Source organism: Microcaecilia unicolor, chromosome 2 (assembly GCF_901765095.1).
Source record: "Microcaecilia unicolor chromosome 2, aMicUni1.1, whole genome shotgun sequence".
Classification (NCBI taxonomy): Eukaryota; Metazoa; Chordata; class Amphibia; order Gymnophiona; family Siphonopidae; genus Microcaecilia; species Microcaecilia unicolor.
The window spans coordinates 330,540,809-330,560,414 of NC_044032.1; the positions used below are offsets into that span (position 1 = coordinate 330,540,809).

Genomic DNA, 19,606 nt, shown 5'->3' on the forward strand with positions numbered 1-19,606 from the left:
TTTCCTAATAATACCTAACATTCTATTTGCTTTCTTAGCCGCAGCACCACACTGAGCAGAAGGTTTCAGTGTATCATCAACGATGACACCTAGATCCCTTTCTTTGTCAGTGACTCCTAATGTGGAACCTTGCATGACGTAGCTATAATTCAGGTTCCTCTTTCCCACATGCATCACTTTGCACTTGCTCACATTAAACGTCATCTGCCATTTAGACGCCCAGTATCCTAGTCTCGTAAGGTTCTCTTGTAATTTTTCACAATCCTACCGTGATTTAACAACTTTGAATAACTTTGTGTTGTCAGCAAATTTAATTACCTGACTAGTTACTCCCATCTCTAGGTCATTTATAAATATGTTAAAAAGCAGCAGTCCCAGCACAGACCTCTAGGGAACCCCACTAACTACCCTTCTCCATTGAGAATACTGACCATTTAACCCTACTCTCTGTTTTCTGTCTTTCAACCAGTTTTTAATCCAAAATAGGACACTACCTCCTATCCCATGATGTTCCAGTTTCCTCTGGAGTCTTTCATGAGGTACTTTGTCAAACACCTTTTGAAAATCCAGATACACAATATCAACTGGCTCACCTTTATCCACATGTTTGTTCACCCCTTCAAAGAAATGTAATAGATTGCTGAAGCAAGATTTCCCTTCACTAAATCCATGTTGGCTTTGTCTCATTAATCCATGCTCTGTAATTTTGTTCTTTATAATAGTCTCTACCATTTTGCCCAGCCCGACGTCAGACTCACCGGTCTATAATTTCCCGGATCTCCTCTTTTATCTTTTTAAAAAATCGGCATTACATTGGCCACCCTCCAATCTTCCGGTACCATGCTTGATTTTAAGGATAAATTACATATTACTAACAACAGCTCCGCAAGTTCATTTCTCAATTCTATCAGTACTCTGGGATGAATACCATCTGGTCCAGGAGATTTGCTACTCTTCAGTTTCTAGAACTGCCCCATTACATCCTCCGGGTTTATAGAGAATTCATTCAGTTTCTCTGACTTGTCAGCTTCGAATACCATTTCTGGCACCGGTGTCTTTCCCAAATCTTCCTTAGTGAATACCGAAGCAAAGAATTAATTTAATCTCTCCACTATGGCTTTGTCTTCCCTGATCGCCCCTTTTACCACTCGGTCATCTAGCAGTCCAACCGATTCTTTTGCTGGCTTCCTGCTTTTTATATACCTAGAAAAAATGTTTACTATGTGTTTTTTTGCCTCCAACAGTCTTTTTTCCGAAGTCCCTCTTAGCCTTCCTTATCAGCTCTTTGCATTTGACTTGACATTCCTTATTCTGTTTCTTATTATTTTTAGTTGTTTCCTCCTTCCATTTTCTGAAGGATTTTCTTTTAGCTCTAATAGCTTCCTTCACCTCACTTTTTAACCATGCCGGCTGTCATTTGGTCTTCCGTCCTCCTTTTCTAATATGCGGAATGTACTGGCTTGGGCTTCCAGGATGGTGTTTTTGAACAGCATCCATGTCTGGTGTACATTTTTGACCCTCGCAGCTGCTCCTCTTATTTTTTTCTTTCACCGTTCTTCTCATTTTGTCATAATCTCCTTTTTTAAAGTTAAACACTAATGTATTTGATTTCCTATGTATACTTAAGTAGAGGAGTGTGGTAGCCGTGTTAGTCCACTCTTAAGGTTATTATTTGAAATCAAACAAAATAAAACATGGAAACGAAAATAAGATACCTTTTTTATTGGACATAACTTAATGGTTTTAAAGTTACCTTTCAGTATTCTTACTGTGAAATCACTGGTACAGTGTCCTGGTTCTGTGAAGTGCTGTCCCACCGGGGTGGGAGCCCTACTGGCTGTATTGTTCATGTGATGTCTATGTAAATTGAATCTTGTCTTAAGCATCTGGCCTGTTTCTCCAATATAGCATCCTTCGTTACATTTTTTACACTGAATGATATATACCACATTGGAAGATGAGCAAGTGAAAGATTCCTTTATGTTGAATATCTTTCCTTTGTGGGTAACTGTGGGGTCCTGTGAAATATTTTGGCATAGTTTGCAACTGGATAAATTACAGGGACGTGTGCCCTTCTGTTCCTTTTCAGTCTGTGATGGAAGTTTACTTCTGATTAGCTTGTGTTTTAAGTTGGGTGGCTGTCGGAAGGCCAGTACTGGTGGGGATGGGATTATCTCTTTCAGTAATTCATCCTCCTGGAGTATAGGTTGTAGATCTCTTATGATTTTCCTCAGTTTTTCCAGCTCTGGATTGTATGTCACTACAAGGGGGATTCTGTCTGTGGCTTTTTTCTCCTTGTACTGTAGCAGATTCTCCCTGGGTGTTTTGAGGGAGGAGGCAATATTCTTGGAGATTATTTTGGGGTTGTAGCCTTTCTGTTTGAAGGATGCAGTCAGGCTTTTAAGGTGTCTGTCTCTGTCCCCTGGTATCTTGTGGCTTGGCTGTAAATGATGGATCTTTTTGTGTGTGAAGGATGGAAGCTGGAGTTGTGGAGGTAGCTGCATCTGTCTCAATCAGTGATGGCTGTATACAAACATCTATATATAAGAAACCCACAGACAGATGCAGCTACCTCCACAACTCCAGCTTCCATCCTTCACATACAAAAAGATCCATCATTTACAGCCAAGCCACAAGATACCATTTTACAGGACCAGTACACTGTACCAGTGACTTCACAGTGAGAATCCTGAAAGGTAACTTTAAAACCATACAAGAACGTAAGACCTTTGAAGTCAGAATGATTGAATATTTTAACACCCAACAGAAAGGGCTTAACAAGGATCTGGGGTTCCTAGCCCATTATAAACCATAAAGCTGTATTTCTCTGTTGATCACCAAACCCCTCACCTATCCACACCCATCCTGTTAGAATATCAATGATATGCTTTGATGTCCCCATGCATACCTCCTACCCATCCCCATCCTCCCACCCTGTCAGACTGTCATAGTAATGCTTGAATGTTTTCACTTACAGTGGGGGAAATAAGTATTTGATCCCTTGCTGATTTTGTAAGTTTGCCCACTGACAAAGACATGAGCAGCCCATAATTGAAGGGTAGATTATTGGTAACAGTGAGAGATAGCACATCACAAATTAAATCCGGAAAATCACATTGTGGAAAGTATATGAATTTATTTGCATTCTGCAGAGGGAAATAAGTATTTGATCCCCCACCAACCAGTAAGAGATCTGGCCCCTACAGACCAGGTAGATGCTCCAAATCAACTCGTTACCTGCATGACAGACAGCTGTCGGCAATGGTCACCTGTATGAAAGACACCTGTCCACAGACTCAGTGAATCAGTCAGACTCTAACCTCTACAAAATGGCCAAGAGCAAGGAGCTGTCTAAGGATGTCAGGGACAAGATCATACACCTGCACAAGGCTGGAATGGGCTACAAAACCATCAGTAAGACGCTGGGCGAGAAGGAGACAACTGTTGGTGCCATAGTAAGAAAATGGAAGAAGTACAAAATGACTGTCAATCGACAAAGATCTGGGGCTCCACGCAAAATCTCACCTTGTGGGGTATCCTTGATCATGAGGAAGGTTAGAAATCAGCCTACAACTACAAGGGGGGAACTTGTCAATGATCTCAAGGCAGCTGGGACCACTGTCACCACGAAAACCATTGGTAACACATTACGACATAACGGATTGCAATCCTGCAGTGCCCGCAAGGTCCCCCTGCTCCGGAAGGCACATGTGACGGCCCGTCTGAAGTTTGCCAGTGAACACCTGGATGATGCCGAGAGTGATTGGGAGAAGGTGCTGTGGTCAGATGAGACAAAAATTGAGCTCTTTGGCATGAACTCAACTCGCCGTGTTTGGAGGAAGAGAAATGCTGCCTATGACCCAAAGAACACCGTCCCCACTGTCAAGCATGGAGGTGGAAATGTTATGTTTTGGGGGTGTTTCTCTGCTAAGGGCACAGGGCTACTTCACCGCATCAATGGGAGAATGGATGGGGCCATGTACCGTACAATTCTGAGTAACAACCTCCTTCCCTCCGCCAGGGCCTTAAAAATGGGTCGTGGCTGGGTCTTCCAGCACGACAATGACCCAAAACATACAGCCAAGGCAACAAAGGAGTGGCTCAGGAAGAAGCACATTAGGGTCATGGAGTGGCCTAGCCAGTCACCAGACCTTAATCCCATTGAAAACTTATGGAGGGAGCTGAAGCTGCGAGTTGCCAAGCGACAGCCCAGAACTCTTAATGATTTAGAGATGATCTGCAAAGAGGAGTGGACCAAAATTCCTCCTGACATGTGTGCAAACCTCATCATCAACTACAGAAGACGTCTGACCGCTGTGCTTGCCAACAAGGGTTTTGCCACCAAGTATTAGGTCTTGTTTGCCAGAGGGATTAAATACTTATTTCCCTCTGCAGAATGCAAATAAATTCATATACTTTCCACAATGTGATTTTCCGGATTTAATTTGTGATGTGCTATCTCTCACTGTTACCAATAACCTACCCTTCAATTATGGGCTGCTCATGTCTTTGTCAGTGGGCAAACTTACAAAATCAGCAAGGGATCAAATACTTATTTCCCCCACTGTATATACCCTGTCAGCTAGCACATTTGCTTATTTCCGATCTGACGAAGAAGGGCAACCTTCGAAAGCTAATCAAGAAATGTATTAAGTTATGTCCAATAAAAAAGGTATCATCTTATTTTCTTTTCCATGTTTTATTTTGTTTGATTTCTATTGATAATCTAAAGGACGAAATAACAAGTTGGGGCAGTCTAGATTTCTTGAATAGTGGTTAGGTGCCAAAGGCGAGATTGAAGAGATGGGCTTTGAGCAAGGATTTGAAGATGGGCAGGGAGGGGGCCTGGCGTATAGGCTCAGGGAGTTTATTCCAGGCATGGGGTGGGGTGAGGCGAGGCAGAAAGGGCGGAGCCTGGAGTTGGCGGTGGTGAAGGGTACTGAAAGGAGGGATTTGTCTTGAGAGCGGAGGTTACGGGTAGGAACGTAAGGGGAGATGAGGGTAGAGAAAAGTTCAGGATGCTTTCAGGAGGGGCAGCATATCGAGTGCATTTGTAGGTTAGAAGGAGAAGCTTGAACTGTATGCGGTACCTGATCGGAAGCCAGTGAAGTGATTTGAGGAGAGGGGTGATGTGAGTATAACAGTCCAGACGGAAGAAAAGATGTGCAGCAGAGTTCTGAACGGACTGAAGGGGGGATAGGTGGCAAAGTGAGAGGCCAGTGAGGAGTAGGTTGCAGTAGTCAAGGTGAGAGGTAATGAGAGAGTTCGGGTGGTGTGCTCAGAGAGGAAAGGGCAAATACCTTCTACAGGTATGTAGCTTTTGCTTTTGTGCTGTACATAACAGTAGAAGGCAAATCTTCGAAAGGAAAAAAAAACAAACAAAAAAAACACTGTAGCAGAAGCTTTGAAAGTGTTTGCCAGCACAAGAGAGAGAAATAGTAGTACCCCTGGAAGCTAGAGTAGGAAGTACAGGGCAGCGTGTCCCAGGAGGGTGAAATCATCTGCAGAAAAACACAAAGCAGTCTGAGCGATAAGAATGGGTACAGACCAAGGCTAGGGAATAAAGACTAGACAAATTTAGATGCACAGAATGAACAGTGATTGTAAACAGGGGAGTTATGAGTGCTGATGTATTAGTGTAGCGTACTTGAAACACACGGTGAGAGAGTGGTATGCACATGGACAGATGGAGAAATGGGGGAAGGAGAGGCAAGATAAAATCACCAGCCCAACAACGACCCATTTCCTTCAGGAGGGGAGCTCATCGGTAAAGGGAGTGATCACCTATTGGAAGGAGAAGGTGAAGGAGAGGGAGAAATGGGTGTTGGGAAAGGGGAAGTGATTGAGTGGGAGGGAGGATCAGATGTAGGGGGGTTGGGAGAAAAGATACAGTGGTGGGAACCTGGAAAGTGAATAGGTTAAATGGCCCTAAAAACAGGCAAGTTGTTGACGATTTACAGTGGCACATAGCAATGCTGCAAGAAATGCATCTAAGAAAGTGAGACCAACACCTTCTGAAACATAGGTATTATGAAGGGATCTTTTCTCATGTCTCGGGGGAGGGGGGATACATAAGTGAAGGGTGAGTGGTAGTCATTATCCACAAAGGGTTTTCCCTTCTGCCAATGGATGTTTACAGACTCTCTGAGGGAATATGTGTGGCAGTAACAGAGTAAACACAGGTGAATGACCTTGCTCTCATTAATGTCTATGCACCAAACTATAAACAAACAGTTATTCTGGGATTTGAGGGATCAGTTGCTACCATTTGTTAAAGGTGAAATTATTGTGAAAGAGCCTTTTTTTCTCTCAGATTGAATTTGGGATTGCTGACAGAGAAAGTACCTAACTAGGTAGATGGCTTCTTGTCCAATTTAGTGAGCAGTTGCGTGTCATTATTAAGGTTTATCTCTAGACATTAAAGTTCTGACCATTGTGCATTATTGGGGTAATTTTATAAAAGCTTTTACATGCATAAAATGGTGCATATAAAATTACTTCCTGCGTGTATGTGCAGTGACAGGAACATCCACGTAATTTTACTTGTCTTGGGTCTGGATATGTTTGGGGGTGGATTTTAAACGGTGTGTGGATGGAGTCGCAATTTAGCTGCCTAATTTATAAAATATGCACAAAAATTTACACCTGCATCCAAGTTGTGTAAGTGTCTGTGACTTCATTATAGTTGACATTTTGACTTCTTTTGTGGGACAATTTTATAAAATCACCCTCTCAATCTGGGCAACCTTGTATAAAATTATCCTCCACCTGCTTGTTGCCTCCTTCCAAAAAATGTCAGGAAACAGTATGTATACTATTTTCTTAATAGACACAATTTTAAGTATGTGTCCCTGTGAAGATGTGTGGACCTTGATGAATCTGCTAGCTCTTGTTATTTTTTGCCTGGGAAATAGTAATAGTCCTCGGCTAAAATCAGTATATGACTACAAACTAAGATACTCTCCTTATATATTTAATCTTCATTTGCAAAGAAAATAATTTTTTTGTTAAGCAGGTATGACTTTTCAACCAAGAAATAAAAGAAATGTTTCTGTAAGACTGTATGGTCTATCCAGTCTGCCATTTACTATTCTTCCTTTCCCTTAGGGATCCTATGTACTTGTCCCAAGCTTCTTGAATTCAGATACAGTCTTTGTCTCCACCTCCTCCACCGGGAGGTTGTTCCATAAATTCTTCACTCTTTCACTCTTTCCGTGAAGAAGTCTGAGTCTGGTCCCTTTTTACCTTCATCCTTATTCAAGAGCTTCCTTTTAGTTGAAAGAAACTTGCTTCCTGTGCATTTATGCCATGGAGGTATTTAAACATCGCATATCTCCCCACTCCCACCTAATATGGATGAAACGTAATTACAATATACTTATTTCTTTTTGTTGAGCAAGTATGACTTTTCAATCAAGAAACAAAAGAAATGTTTCTGTTAAGGTACTAAAAGAATTGAATGGGGATCCTCAAGTTTGTGTGTTGATAGAGGATATACATTTTGGTTAGGCTTGACAATTTTCACCATATTCTGTTGATATTTCAATAAAATGATGTGCAAAGAATGATGGATGAAGGCTTTGGGTTCTTATTCTCTTGTGGATCTATTTTTTTCTCCTGTGTAGGTAAGCATCTGCTTGGAATGCAATAGCAGCAAGTTGCGTGGGTTGAAGCGGAAATGGATTCGTTGCTCAGCACAAGCAACAGTCTTGCATCTAAAGAAGTTCATTGCCAAAAAACTTAACCTTTCTTCATTTAATGAGGTAATTTCTTTACAGATTAATAAGTTAGGATGAACTATGTTAGAAAACACAGAAGATGTTGACAGATAAGGAGCTCTACATCTATTAAGTTAATGCCTGCCTACTGACTCTCACAAGTATAATTTGATCTGTAGTTTCTTCCTTTCTTCCTCTTCCTGTCACTATGGTCCCTATTGTGTCTATTTTTAAACAGCTACTGAGTAGCCAAGATAAGTTTTAGCTAGTTTTGTTTAAGGAAATGTTCATGTAGCCTAACTGGCCAAATTTTCAATTAAAAATACACCTCTATCTTGCCAGAATTTGACAGGCTAGGTTTAGTATGGTTGGGTAGTCTGGCTAAAGCGTAGTCCGTTAAGGCCCCTATTTACTAAATTAGCTTATTTATTTAATTAATTAATTATTATTTATTTATTTATTTATTATTTCATTTGTATCTCACATTTTCCCACCTATTTGTGGTAGCTGCAAAACAGTTCTTGGCACCTTGGGGAAAGCATCTGTGCCACTAATATGGGGTGATAGTCGCTACCATGTGTTAAAGTGTGATTAACTTTTCCATGTTAAATGCTGCATTTATGCAATGTGCATGCCCCACCCCCTACATGAATAGGTTTAACATAATGTGTGGTGATAATGTGACATGTTAAATTGTTTAAGCTCCAGGTTAACACACATTAAAGCCTATGCCAAACATCACCACCACTACTACCAGTCTAGGTTTTCCCCCTCATTTGTTATAGACCATGATTTAATTAGGAGCAATTCTCAGAAAGCAGAATGCCCATTGTTGAGACTCCATTAGCCTGTTGAACTGTGGTTGCTAGAAGCCCTGAAGGGAAGGAGTGGCAGATAGACCAGGCCCTGTCATCCAAAGAGGAACCAATGACTGCAGGGAGTGACCTTGAGTGTTGGTGAACTGTTGCAGGACTTAGTGAGAAACTGTTTGGAAGGAAAGAGAGAAAGGGGAGAGAAAGGGAAAAGGGGGGGGGGGGGGGAGTAGAAGTGGAGGGAAAGAGAACATTGAGTGTATAATGAAAGGGTAAAAAAAAAATGTGCCTCCAACATCCCCCAACACATGCTCCCACTCCCACAAGTACTTTCTGTCCCTAACTTCCCCCTCTGTGCCATAGCTGCACACACTCATTGTCAATCACACACAAACTGCACCTGTACCCCATATACAAATAGCTCTTCACATGTACCTCCTCCAAAGACATAGACCCCCCCCCCCCCCCCAAAATAATACCTCACATAATCCTTCCTTTGACACATGCATATGATTTCTTTCTTACTACACTCACAGATCCCTGACACCCCTGTCAGGAATTCTGGGGTTTGAACCCGTGATCCTTTGGTCTAGGGACTGCTGACCTGTGGGTGATCCACAGCTTCTGCACAGCCTTGATCAAACTCCTAGAGCAGAGCTTATCAATATCTTTGTGGCTTATATAAAAATCACAGCCAAATAAAATTATTTGACCCCTGAGAGGTGCAGAACACTGATGCTTCTTTGGAGAGCCCACCAAAGTTCGCTTTTGTGACCCATTTGGGGTCTTGACCCACAGTTTTGGAAGCTCTGTCCTAGTGGCTTTGAGAGGAGGCCCCATGAAGAAGCCCATTGGACCAACAAGGGTTGTGTCCACCATATATAAGAAAGTCACCCCTAACAAGTCATAGTAACATAGTAGATGACAGCAAATAAAAACTTGTATGGTCCACCCAGTCTCCCCAACAGGATAAACTCATAGCATAAGATATGGTTTGATACTACATATGTATACTTGATCTTGATTTGTCCTTGCCATTTTAAGGGCACAGACCGTAGAAGTCTGCCTAGCACTGGCCTTGTTCAACTACTGAAGTTGTCATTGATGCCCCACTCCAGCCCATTCAAATCTGTCCAGCTGTGATCAGGGCATAGACTGTAGAAGCCTGCCCCTCACTGGTCTTGTTCTCCAGCTACTAAAACTGAATCTGTCCAACCATGCAACCAAATCCCAAGAGTGGAAGAAATAAAAGCATCAAGATGATCCAAAGTTGGTAAAAACTGTTTATTGATCTCACAAGTCCCAGACAAGCGCATTCAACATAGGCCGTGTTTCAGCATTCATCAGGAGTAAACTTTTAAACAAAGATACTGAAACAACAAATACATAAATGCATTGCCAAAAGCTAATAAAAATAATAAAATCATGCCCATAAGCTAATTAAAAATAAAGGATAAATAAAAATAGCTAAAATTAATGATATGAGAGAGAATTGTGGTCATAAATGGATATGGATATATATATATATATATACACACACACACTAGTGCAACCAAGCCTGTTTCATCAAAAATGAAATGGGCCCTAGGAAGGCTCTTGTCTAAGCGATTTCTTTCTCCTTTCCCTCCCCTCCATGTCCGGCTATTCTTCTCTCCCCTGCCCTCCCCTCCATGTCCCGCTATTCTTCTCTCCCCTTCCATCCTCCCCTCCATGTCCCGCGATTCTTCCCTCCCATCCCCTCTGTGTCCCGCGATTCTGACCTTCCCCTCCATGTGCAGCGAGTCTTCTCTGCCCTGCCGTCCCCTCCATGTGCAGCGAGTCTTCTCTGCCCTGCTGTCCCCTCCATGTGCAGCGATTCTCCTCTGCCCTGCCGTCCCCTCCATGTGCAGCGATTCTCCTCTGCCCTACCGTCCACTCCATGCCCAACGATTCTGGCCTCCCCTCCATGCCCAGCGATTCTCCTCTGCCCTGTCCTCCCCTCCATGTCCAGCGGTTCTCCCCTCGCCTCCCATCCCCTCCATGTCCAGCGATTCTCCTCTGCCCTGCCCTCCCATCCGGGTCCCATGATGCTCTCCTCTCCTCCTATCCCATCCCATCTATGTCCAACGATTCTCCTCTGCCCTGCCCTCCCATACCCTCCCCTCGATGTCCTGTGATTCTGTCCTCCCCTCCATGTCCAGCGATTGCCCTGTGCCCTGCCCTCCGATCCATTCGTAACATCCTGACATCAGCTCGCCTCCCGCGTTCCCTTCCCTCTCACTGTTCTGCCCTCCTCTAACGTCATTTCATCTTTACGCGAGGGCGGGACAGTGAGACGGAAGGGAACGCTGGAGACTTGCTGACGTCAGGATGTTACGAACCCAGACAGCCATAGAACGTTGAAGTACAAATAGTAGACTAGTAAAAAAGGCCCGTTTCTCACACAAATGAAACGGGCACTAGCAAGGTTATCATGTAATGGCGATTCCTTAGCGTCCCTCCAGACCGGACCAGGATTGGACTGATGGGTTGTGTACGCCTACCAGCAGGTGGAGACTGGGAAAATTCTAAGACTAGAGAGCCAATGAGAGCCCTGGCCATATGACCCTAGTCCCAGTATTTTCTCAGTCTCCAGCAGGCAGGAGGTGAGCCCATTAGTCTCTCTCTCTCTTTTTCTCTTTAAGATATTAGAGATGTTTATAATAGTTCTTCTGTACCTGGAATCTCAATTAGAGGCTTGACAGGGTTTCTTTTCTTTTTCTTTCTTTGACAGCCTCTGGGGTGTTAAACTCGGGTCTCCCGAGTCCCTCCCCCTTCCTCCCCATCTCCCTTGCTTAGTTGGGAAGGGCTACCCTTTCACTAGAAAGGTGTACTGCCTTTGGGAGAGGCAGCCATTATTACTTTTAAACAAAGTAATATAGGAAATAAAGAGCATTACACGGAAATGTCTTTTTCTTTCCCCACAGTTCTAACGAGCAGTCAGCTCAGTTGTGCTCTATGGCGCTTGTGGACTGCAAGAAAACAAATAGATAATTATTTCAGTGCCCGTGGCTTCAGTGAGCGATTTTCATATTTGGTTTTTTTCTTTTCCTTGCTTCGTTTCCTTCCGTTTTGGCAACGGGAGTTGTTTTAAAAAAAAGGCGTGAAGCGGTGCTTTTCAGGGCAGAGGGTGCTCCGTTATGGCTGTCAGACATACCCGTTGGTTTTTTTTCTTGGCACCGGAGCGTCAGTGCCCTAAGCTCGTGTTACTCCTCTATGGCGCAGGACTTTTAGCAACCGTTTCTCTTTCGTCTTGGTTTGCCGCTCCCTCATATCTTTTTTAGTGTCTGCCATATCGGTTTCGGTCCTCCTTGCTCCTTTTATTTTTGGCGCGAACGGCCGCCATTTTTTCTCTGCAGCTGCAGTGTTTTCACCAAGGGAAGTCTTCGAATCTCAGTTTTTGCGCAAGGAACTGGAGCCAGTGTTTCTCGGGCAGTCTGGAGGCTCTCAAGACACGGTATTTTCCCCTGAGTTTGCTTCCAGAGATGCCAGCTTTTTTATATCGGCAAATCTGGTCTTGGGGCTGTGTTTTTCATACGAGTCATTTACATCTTTCCTCCTTCAAGGGATCTGTTGGTTCACACCCATAAGTTCAGATCCATAAGTAAAGGCTTTCTTAGCCCAGGATCAGGCCACGGGCCTATTAGGCTCTATGCTGTATGTTACATAAAGACTCATTAGCTTGCTCCTAATGCATTTAATGATACCTGTATTTCTTGGTTCCAATATCTATATATATTGCATTTGGACAGCCTGTTTGACTTTGTGTGCTTTGGAAATCTCAAATACTGAAGGCAGTTGGGGCTAGCAGCCCAAGGGTCATTGTGGTTTTTCAGTGTTCTCTATCTCCACCTGCTGGTAGGCGGATACAACCCATCAGTTAATAGATTCATCTGCTGTGACTAAAGGAAAGAAAATTACTAAGGTAAGAACCTAATTTTCCCACACTACAACTAGTGTTCTCCCTCAATCCAGCTCTCTTGTCACCCAGTCAAAGAAATTAATCAGATTTGTCTGACAGGACCTGCCTCTAGTGAAACCATGTTGCCTCAGGTCCTGTAATCCATTGGCTTCCAAAAGCTTTACTGTTCTCTGTTTTAAAAGTGTTTCCATTCATTTACTTAACACAGAAGTCAGACTTATTGATCTGTAGATCCCAACCTCTTTCTTACACGTTTGTGGAGAGGGACCATATTTGCTTTACTCCAGTGCTCATGACCACTCCCCGACTCTAGAAATGCATTGAAAAGGTCAACCAGCGGAATCGCTAGAGCTTCTATAAGTTCCTTCTTACCCTCAGATGTATGCCATCCAGCTCCATTGCTTTGTCCACCTTTAGTTTAGCTAGCTTCTCATGAGCACAGTCCTCTGAAAATTATTCAGGGACTATCGCACCTCCATTCTTATTTGTGTTTGTTTTCTGTGGTCTTGATTCTGGCCTTTCAGCTATGAACACAGAACAGAGATATTTGTTAAGCAATTCCACTTTATCCTTAGCTTCTACATTTTCCTCCCCTTCACCTTTGAGTCTCCCAGTGCCACTTTTGTACTTCTTTTTATCACTAACATATCTAAAAATATCTTGTCCCCCCTCCATTTTACCATATTGACTATTTTTCTTCCATTTGCATCTTTGCTTTCCTGATTGCTTTACCAGCTTCTTTTAGGTGACAATATCCGGAATACCTGACTTCCTTTTTATGCATCTCTTGTAGTTTATGAAGGCTAACCTCATTTTCCATATCTTTTCAGCTACTGTTTTTGAGAACTAAAAAGTCCTCCTTTTCCTCTTACTTTTATTTACTTTCCTTACAAAAAAGGTTTGTGGCCTTACAATAGCTCCTTTCCTCCCTTTTCTTTCACTTGCAGAGGTTCTGCCCTTTGTAAGTTCATGTAGTTCTGTCTTTCTCCAGATTTTATCATCTCTCCCTGCCCACTCACCCCTAACTTAGCTCTCCCTATATAGGAAAATCAAGATACAATTATCTTCAGTAAGCCCCACATTGCACCTGCTCATTGATTTCCTTTAACATAGTGCACCTTTTCCCAATTGTTAATCGCATCAACATGACTTGCATTCAGTGCAATATATATTTTGCCTTTGAGCTTGCCCCATCTATGTCCAAATATCAGCTATGAAAGATGAAATCAACAAACTCAAGAAGGAATTGGCTGCAGTTAAGGAAGCATTCAGGATTACCCAATTCCCAGCCAGTTTACCAGCACAGCTGCAGAGAATAAAACCACAGAGGAAAAATGGGTCACAGTAAGCTTGAGTAGATTATGACCAGTTTCACAGAGGCAGTCACCCTCCCAACCTTTGATTCTATATAATTCCTTTTTCTGCATTGGAGCATCATGATGCTCAGAGAAAAAGTACAGAGGCAAGGAATGTAACACAGTCCGAAAGATATCCCATAAACAATGAAAGATCAACTCAAAACAGAATCTAGGAGACTCCATTATCAGAGGCATTAACTTAGGAACACAGTTCAAGGGCCCAACCTACTGAACTGCCTTTCAGGATCCTCTGCTACCAGAAGTACCAATCACATACTGATCTTTCCGCTGCTTTTGACACTGTCGATCACAGCATACTTCTCGATACCCTGTCCTCACTTGGATTCCAGGGCTCTGTCCTTTCCTGGTTCTCTTCCTACCTCTCCCTTCGCACCTTTAGTGTTCACTCTGGTGGATCCTCTTCTATTTCTATCCCTCTGCCTGTCGGCGTACCTCAGGGTTCTGTTCTTGGTCCCCTCCTCTTTTCTATCTACACTTCTTCCCTTGGTTCATTAATCTCATCCCATGGCTTTTCCTACCATCTCTATGCTGATGACTCCCAAATCTACCTTTCTACCCCTGATATCTCACCTTGCATCCAAACCAAAGTTTCAGCGTGCTTGTCTGACATTGCTGAGTGGATGTCTCAACGCCACCTGAAATTAAATATGACCAAAACCGAGCTTCTCATTTTCCCCCCCAAACCCACCTCCCCGCTCCCCCCGTTTTCTATTTCTGTTGATGGCTCTCTCATTCTCCCTGTCTCCTCAGCTCGAAACCTTGGGGTCATCTTTGACTCTTCTCTCTCCTTCTCTGCTCATATCCAGCAGATTGCCAAGACCTGTCGTTTCTTTCTTTACAACATCCGTAAAATCCGCTCCTTTCTTTCCGAGCACTCTACCAAAACCGTCATCCACACCCTTGTCACCTCTTGTTTAGACTACTGCAATCTGCTTCTTGCTGGCCTCCCACTTAGTCACCTCTCCCCGCTCCAGTCGGTTCAAAACTCTGCTGCCCGTCTCGTCTTCCGCCAGGGTCGCTTTACTCATACTACCCCTCTCCTCAAGACCCTTCACTGGCTCCCTATCCGTTTTCACATCCTGTTCAAACTTCTTCTACTAACCTATAAATGTACTCACTCTGCTGCTCCCCAGTATCTCTCCACACTCGTCCTTCCCTACACCCCTTCCCGTGTACTCCGCTCCATGGATAAATCCTTCTTATCTGTTCCCTTCTCCACTACTGCCAACTCCAGACTTCGCGCCTTCTGTCTCGCTGCACCCTACACCTGGAATAAACTTCCTGAGCCCCTACGTCTTGCCCCATCCTTGGCCACCTTTAAATCTAGACTGAAAGCCCACCTCTTTAACATTGCTTTTGACTCGTAACCACTTGTAACCACTCGCCTCCACCTACCCTCCTCTCTTCCTTCCCGTTCACATTAATTGATTTGATTTGCTTACTTTATTTATTTTTTTGTCTATTAGATTGTAAGCGCTTTGAGCAGAGACTGTCTTGCTTCTATGTTTGTGCAGCGCTGCGTACGCCTTGTAGCGCTATAGAAATGCTAAATAGTAGTAGTAGTAGTAATATTGTAATCCACCTGGGGACAAATGATCTGGTCAATAGTAGCAAGTTTGGAATACAGAGAGCGTTCCAGAAGCTTGGGGAGGGACTCAAGTCTTTGGTTTGGACTGCAGCTTTTTCTGAAGTTATCCCTACATATTGGAAAGGAGAGGAAAGACTACGTAAAGCAGAGGAATTCAATAAGTGGCTTGAAGCTTGGTGTAAAGAAGAGGGTTTAGATACATAGGGGGATGGGGCAGTACGTGAAAAAAATAACAGGCTATACTGTAATGATGGGCTACATCTTTCTGTGATGGGAAAAAGGATCCTTAGGGAGAAATTCAGGCAGTATGTTTTTAGACGTTTAAATGAGAGGTTAAGGGAATTTATAAAGTCACCCCCAAGGAAAACATGATGGCAGTGGGGAAGGTATTGTTAATACAGAAAACATCTAAACTCACTAAATAACACATGGAAAGCAATGAGCACAAATGCTCGTAGTCTAAGTAAAGGTTCAAGATTTGTAATAGAAATCCACGGGAGACATATGTGTTAGGCGGAGAGAGTCTGATAGGTATGGGCGGAGAGAGGGATCTTGGGGTGATAGTATCTGAGGACTTGAAGGCGACGAAACAGTGTGACAAGGCAGTGGCCGTAGCTAGAAGGTTGTTAGGCTGTACAGAGAGAGGTGTGACCAGCAGAAGAAAGGGGGGTGTTAATGCCCCTGTATAAGTCGTTGGTGAGACCCCACCTGGAGTATTGTGTTCAGTTTTGGAGGCCGTATCTGTTGGATTATTTGTAGTAAATAATTAGCAGATTTTAGTACACACAGCTTCAGCTTTAGAAATGTTAATTTCTTTCTTCATCTCTCTCTCATTCTCCCCTGAATAATTCACTGCTGAGTCACTTTAAAGTTGAAGTAACAAAACATCTGTTTACTCACAGTTTGCAGTTAGATTATAATCAGACAGGCTTATATATACATATTACTATACATTTGTATTATCAGCTCCTTCCATGTGCTTAGATGGTAATGGATGCTCACACCACCATAGATCCTCTCAGGTTAGGAGAGATCATGAGCTCCATGTGCTCCATGTGCTGCATCTGCTGCATCTGCTGTGTCTAACCCCCACAGGAAGTTGCATAGCTGTGTGACCTCTCTAAGTAATTCACATCAGAGGTCACAGAGTAATCACAGAGAAATAATAGGTGACAGGCAATGCATGTAAAATACAATTACATTCCAACAAACCCCTTCTCATGCATAACTGTCATGCAATTATTTATTCATACAAAGTCCAAGCTTTATACGCAGATTCACAAAATGTTCTCTGGGTAATGGTTTGGTCATGATGTCAGCTGTCATCTCACTGGTGTGACAATAGTGTAGACTGATGACCCCTTCTTTCGCCAACTCTCGCACGTTGTGGTATTTCGTTGCGATGTGCTTGGTGCGTGACTGAACCTTGTCATTCTGTGACAGTCGGATGCAGCTCTGATTATCTTCCATTATCTGGATTGGTCTCTTTTCAGCTATTCCAAAATCCAGCAAAAGTTTTTCAATCCACATCAGTTCTCTGCACGCTTCCGATACGGCCACATATTCAGCTTCTGTAGAAGACAAACTCACAATACTTTGTTTATGACTGGCCCATGAAATGTGTACATTTCCATACATAAACACATATCCACTTGTGGACTTATAATCAGAATGATCCCCTGCCCAATCTGAATCACAGTAACATATTAGTTTTGGATTACTATTGGCTGAAATCTTTAATTTACAATCAATGGTACCCTTTAAATACCTTACCATCCTTTTAACTGCAGTCCAATCTGATTTGGTAGGTGAGCTGACCCTTCTGCTCAAAATTCCTACTGCATTTGCTATATCAGCCCTGTATGTGGTAGCTAGATATAAAAGCTTACCTATGGCTGATCTATATTGGATGTTATCTGGTAAAGGTTCTCTTACTGTTTCATCCTTCAGAAAATCAGTGATCATGGGAGTGCTTACAACTTGGGCATCTTGCATACCTAAACTTTCAATAAGCTCATTTATTTTCTGCTTCTGGCTTAGAAGATAAGAACCATCATTTTGTTTCTCAATTTCTATACCAAGATAGTATGACACATTACCAAGTTCTTTTATCTCAACATTCTGGTTTAAACACTTTACAATGTCCTTGTACTCTTGCTCACTTTTGCTTGCAATGAGCAGATCATCAACAAAAGCTAAAATGTATGCATATTGTCCATTTGTGCACCTAGTGTACAAACATTTATCTGCTTCACCTTGCTTAAATCCTAAATTTGTCAATATTTCATGCAATTTATCATTCCAACATTTGCACTTTGCTTTAATCCATAAAGACCTTTGTTTAATTTACACACTAGCTGTCTTTGTTTTGTATTTATGAAACCTGTTGGCTGTTCCATGTACAAGTCTTCAGTTATTTCTCCATGAAGAAACGCTGTTTTCACATCAACGTGGTTGACTTGCATGCCTTTTGAGACTGCAATGCTCAGAAGTGTTCTTATTGTCGTGTGTTTCACTACAGGTGCAAACACTTCATCAAAATCTTCTCCATATTTTTGAAGATATCCCTTTGCCACTAATCTGGCTTTATACCTTTCCACTTTTCCTTGTGCATTCCTTTTTAACTTGAATACCCATTTGCATCCTATAGCTTTCTTGCCAGGAGGTAATTTTGTAAGAATCCAAGTATTATTTTTATCCAATGCATCAATTTCTTCTTGTGCAGCTTTATGCCATTCAGCAGCTTCTTCTGCTGGCATTTTCTCAATCTCATCCCATGTTAAGGGCTCTTGAGCTTCTGCTGACTTTGTTAGGTAAGACAGTCTTGGGGGTGGAACACCTTTGTTTTCCCTGGATGAGCGTCTGACAACAGGTTGGTCTGACCTTTCCGCATCCTCTAAATCTGAGAGTCCTTCTCCAATTGATTCCCCTTCTCCAACTGTACTGTCTTCTTCAATGATCCTTTCTGTGTCTGCTTCCTCTGCCTGTTCCTCGTTAGATACAGGTGAGTTGCTTTCAGACATCTGCCTTGGTATGGCATTTATATACACTGGCATGTCTATTATGGTTCTAGTTTCATATTCTGGATGATAAGGCTCATCTGGGATAATCCAGCCTTTATCAACCCTTTTGTTTTCATCAAAATATGTAACATGTCTTATGCCAACAATGCCAGTTTTCAGATTCAAAATTCTATATCCTTTGTGTCCTGGAGCATAGCCAACTAAAATGCCCCTTTCTGTTGTGGAATCCAGCTTATGCCTTCTTTGCTTTGGTATATGAGCATATGCTGTACTTCCAAATGTTCTTATGTGTGAAAGGTTTGGCTTCCTACCATGCCATGTCTCATGTGGTGTGCGCTCAGCGCCTTTAGTTGGCATTCTGTTTTGTAGGTACACTGCTGTGAGAATGGCTTCCCCCCATAGTCTTTTAGGGAGATTGCTATCTGACAGCATACATCTGGTCATTTCCACAAGTGACCTAAATTTTCTCTCTGCAACAGAATTTTGCTCTGGTGTATAAGCTACTGTTGTGATATGCTGAATACCTTCTTGTTCTAGAAATGTGCGCATGCTTTGTGAAGTGAACTCACCACCATTGTCGGTCTGAAGAACCTTTGGTTTTCTTTCAAATTTATTGCTCACCATGGCTACGTATTTCTTCAGCATGTCTGTGACTTGACTTTTTTCTTTCAGCAAATAGGCCACACAATATCTAGAGAAATCATCCAAGAATATTAGCACAAATCTGTTATTTCCCAATGATGGGATATTAAACGGTCCACATACGTCACTGTGTATTAAGTCCAGTACTTTATTACTCCTATTTCCTGTGTATGCAGGAAATGAGGGTCTCACACCTTTTTGAGTAACACAGTCTATGCATTTCTCCATTTTACCAGCATCTGCACTTATCTGAATGCCAGTGGCTAGTTGCTTACTGTAAAGATCCTGGATCACCTTAGAATCACGATGTCCCAGGCGGCGGTGCCAGATTTCCAGACTACATTTACCATCATTCTTCCTTACTTGCGCCATATGTGAGGCTTCACCTGAAATACTCAGTTTATAAACATCATTATGCATAAAAGCTTCAGCATACACTTCATCATTTTTAGAGATTGTGCACTTACTGTTTTCAAAATGAATCACAAATCCCTTCTTATCTAA

At 42.6% G+C, this 19,606-nt stretch overlaps 1 protein-coding gene across 3 annotated transcripts in view; it reads left to right on the plus strand.

The window, feature by feature from the left end:
• Positions 1-19,606, plus strand: part of PCGF3 (polycomb group ring finger 3) — a 711,906-nt gene that overhangs the window by 445,192 nt on the left and 247,108 nt on the right. For all 3 annotated transcript variants that reach the window (XM_030194352.1, XM_030194350.1, XM_030194353.1), the window contains one exon: positions 7,626-7,763. In XM_030194352.1, the coding sequence (XP_030050212.1) occupies positions 7,626-7,763 (138 nt within the window). The remainder of the gene's footprint in view (positions 1-7,625; positions 7,764-19,606) is intronic.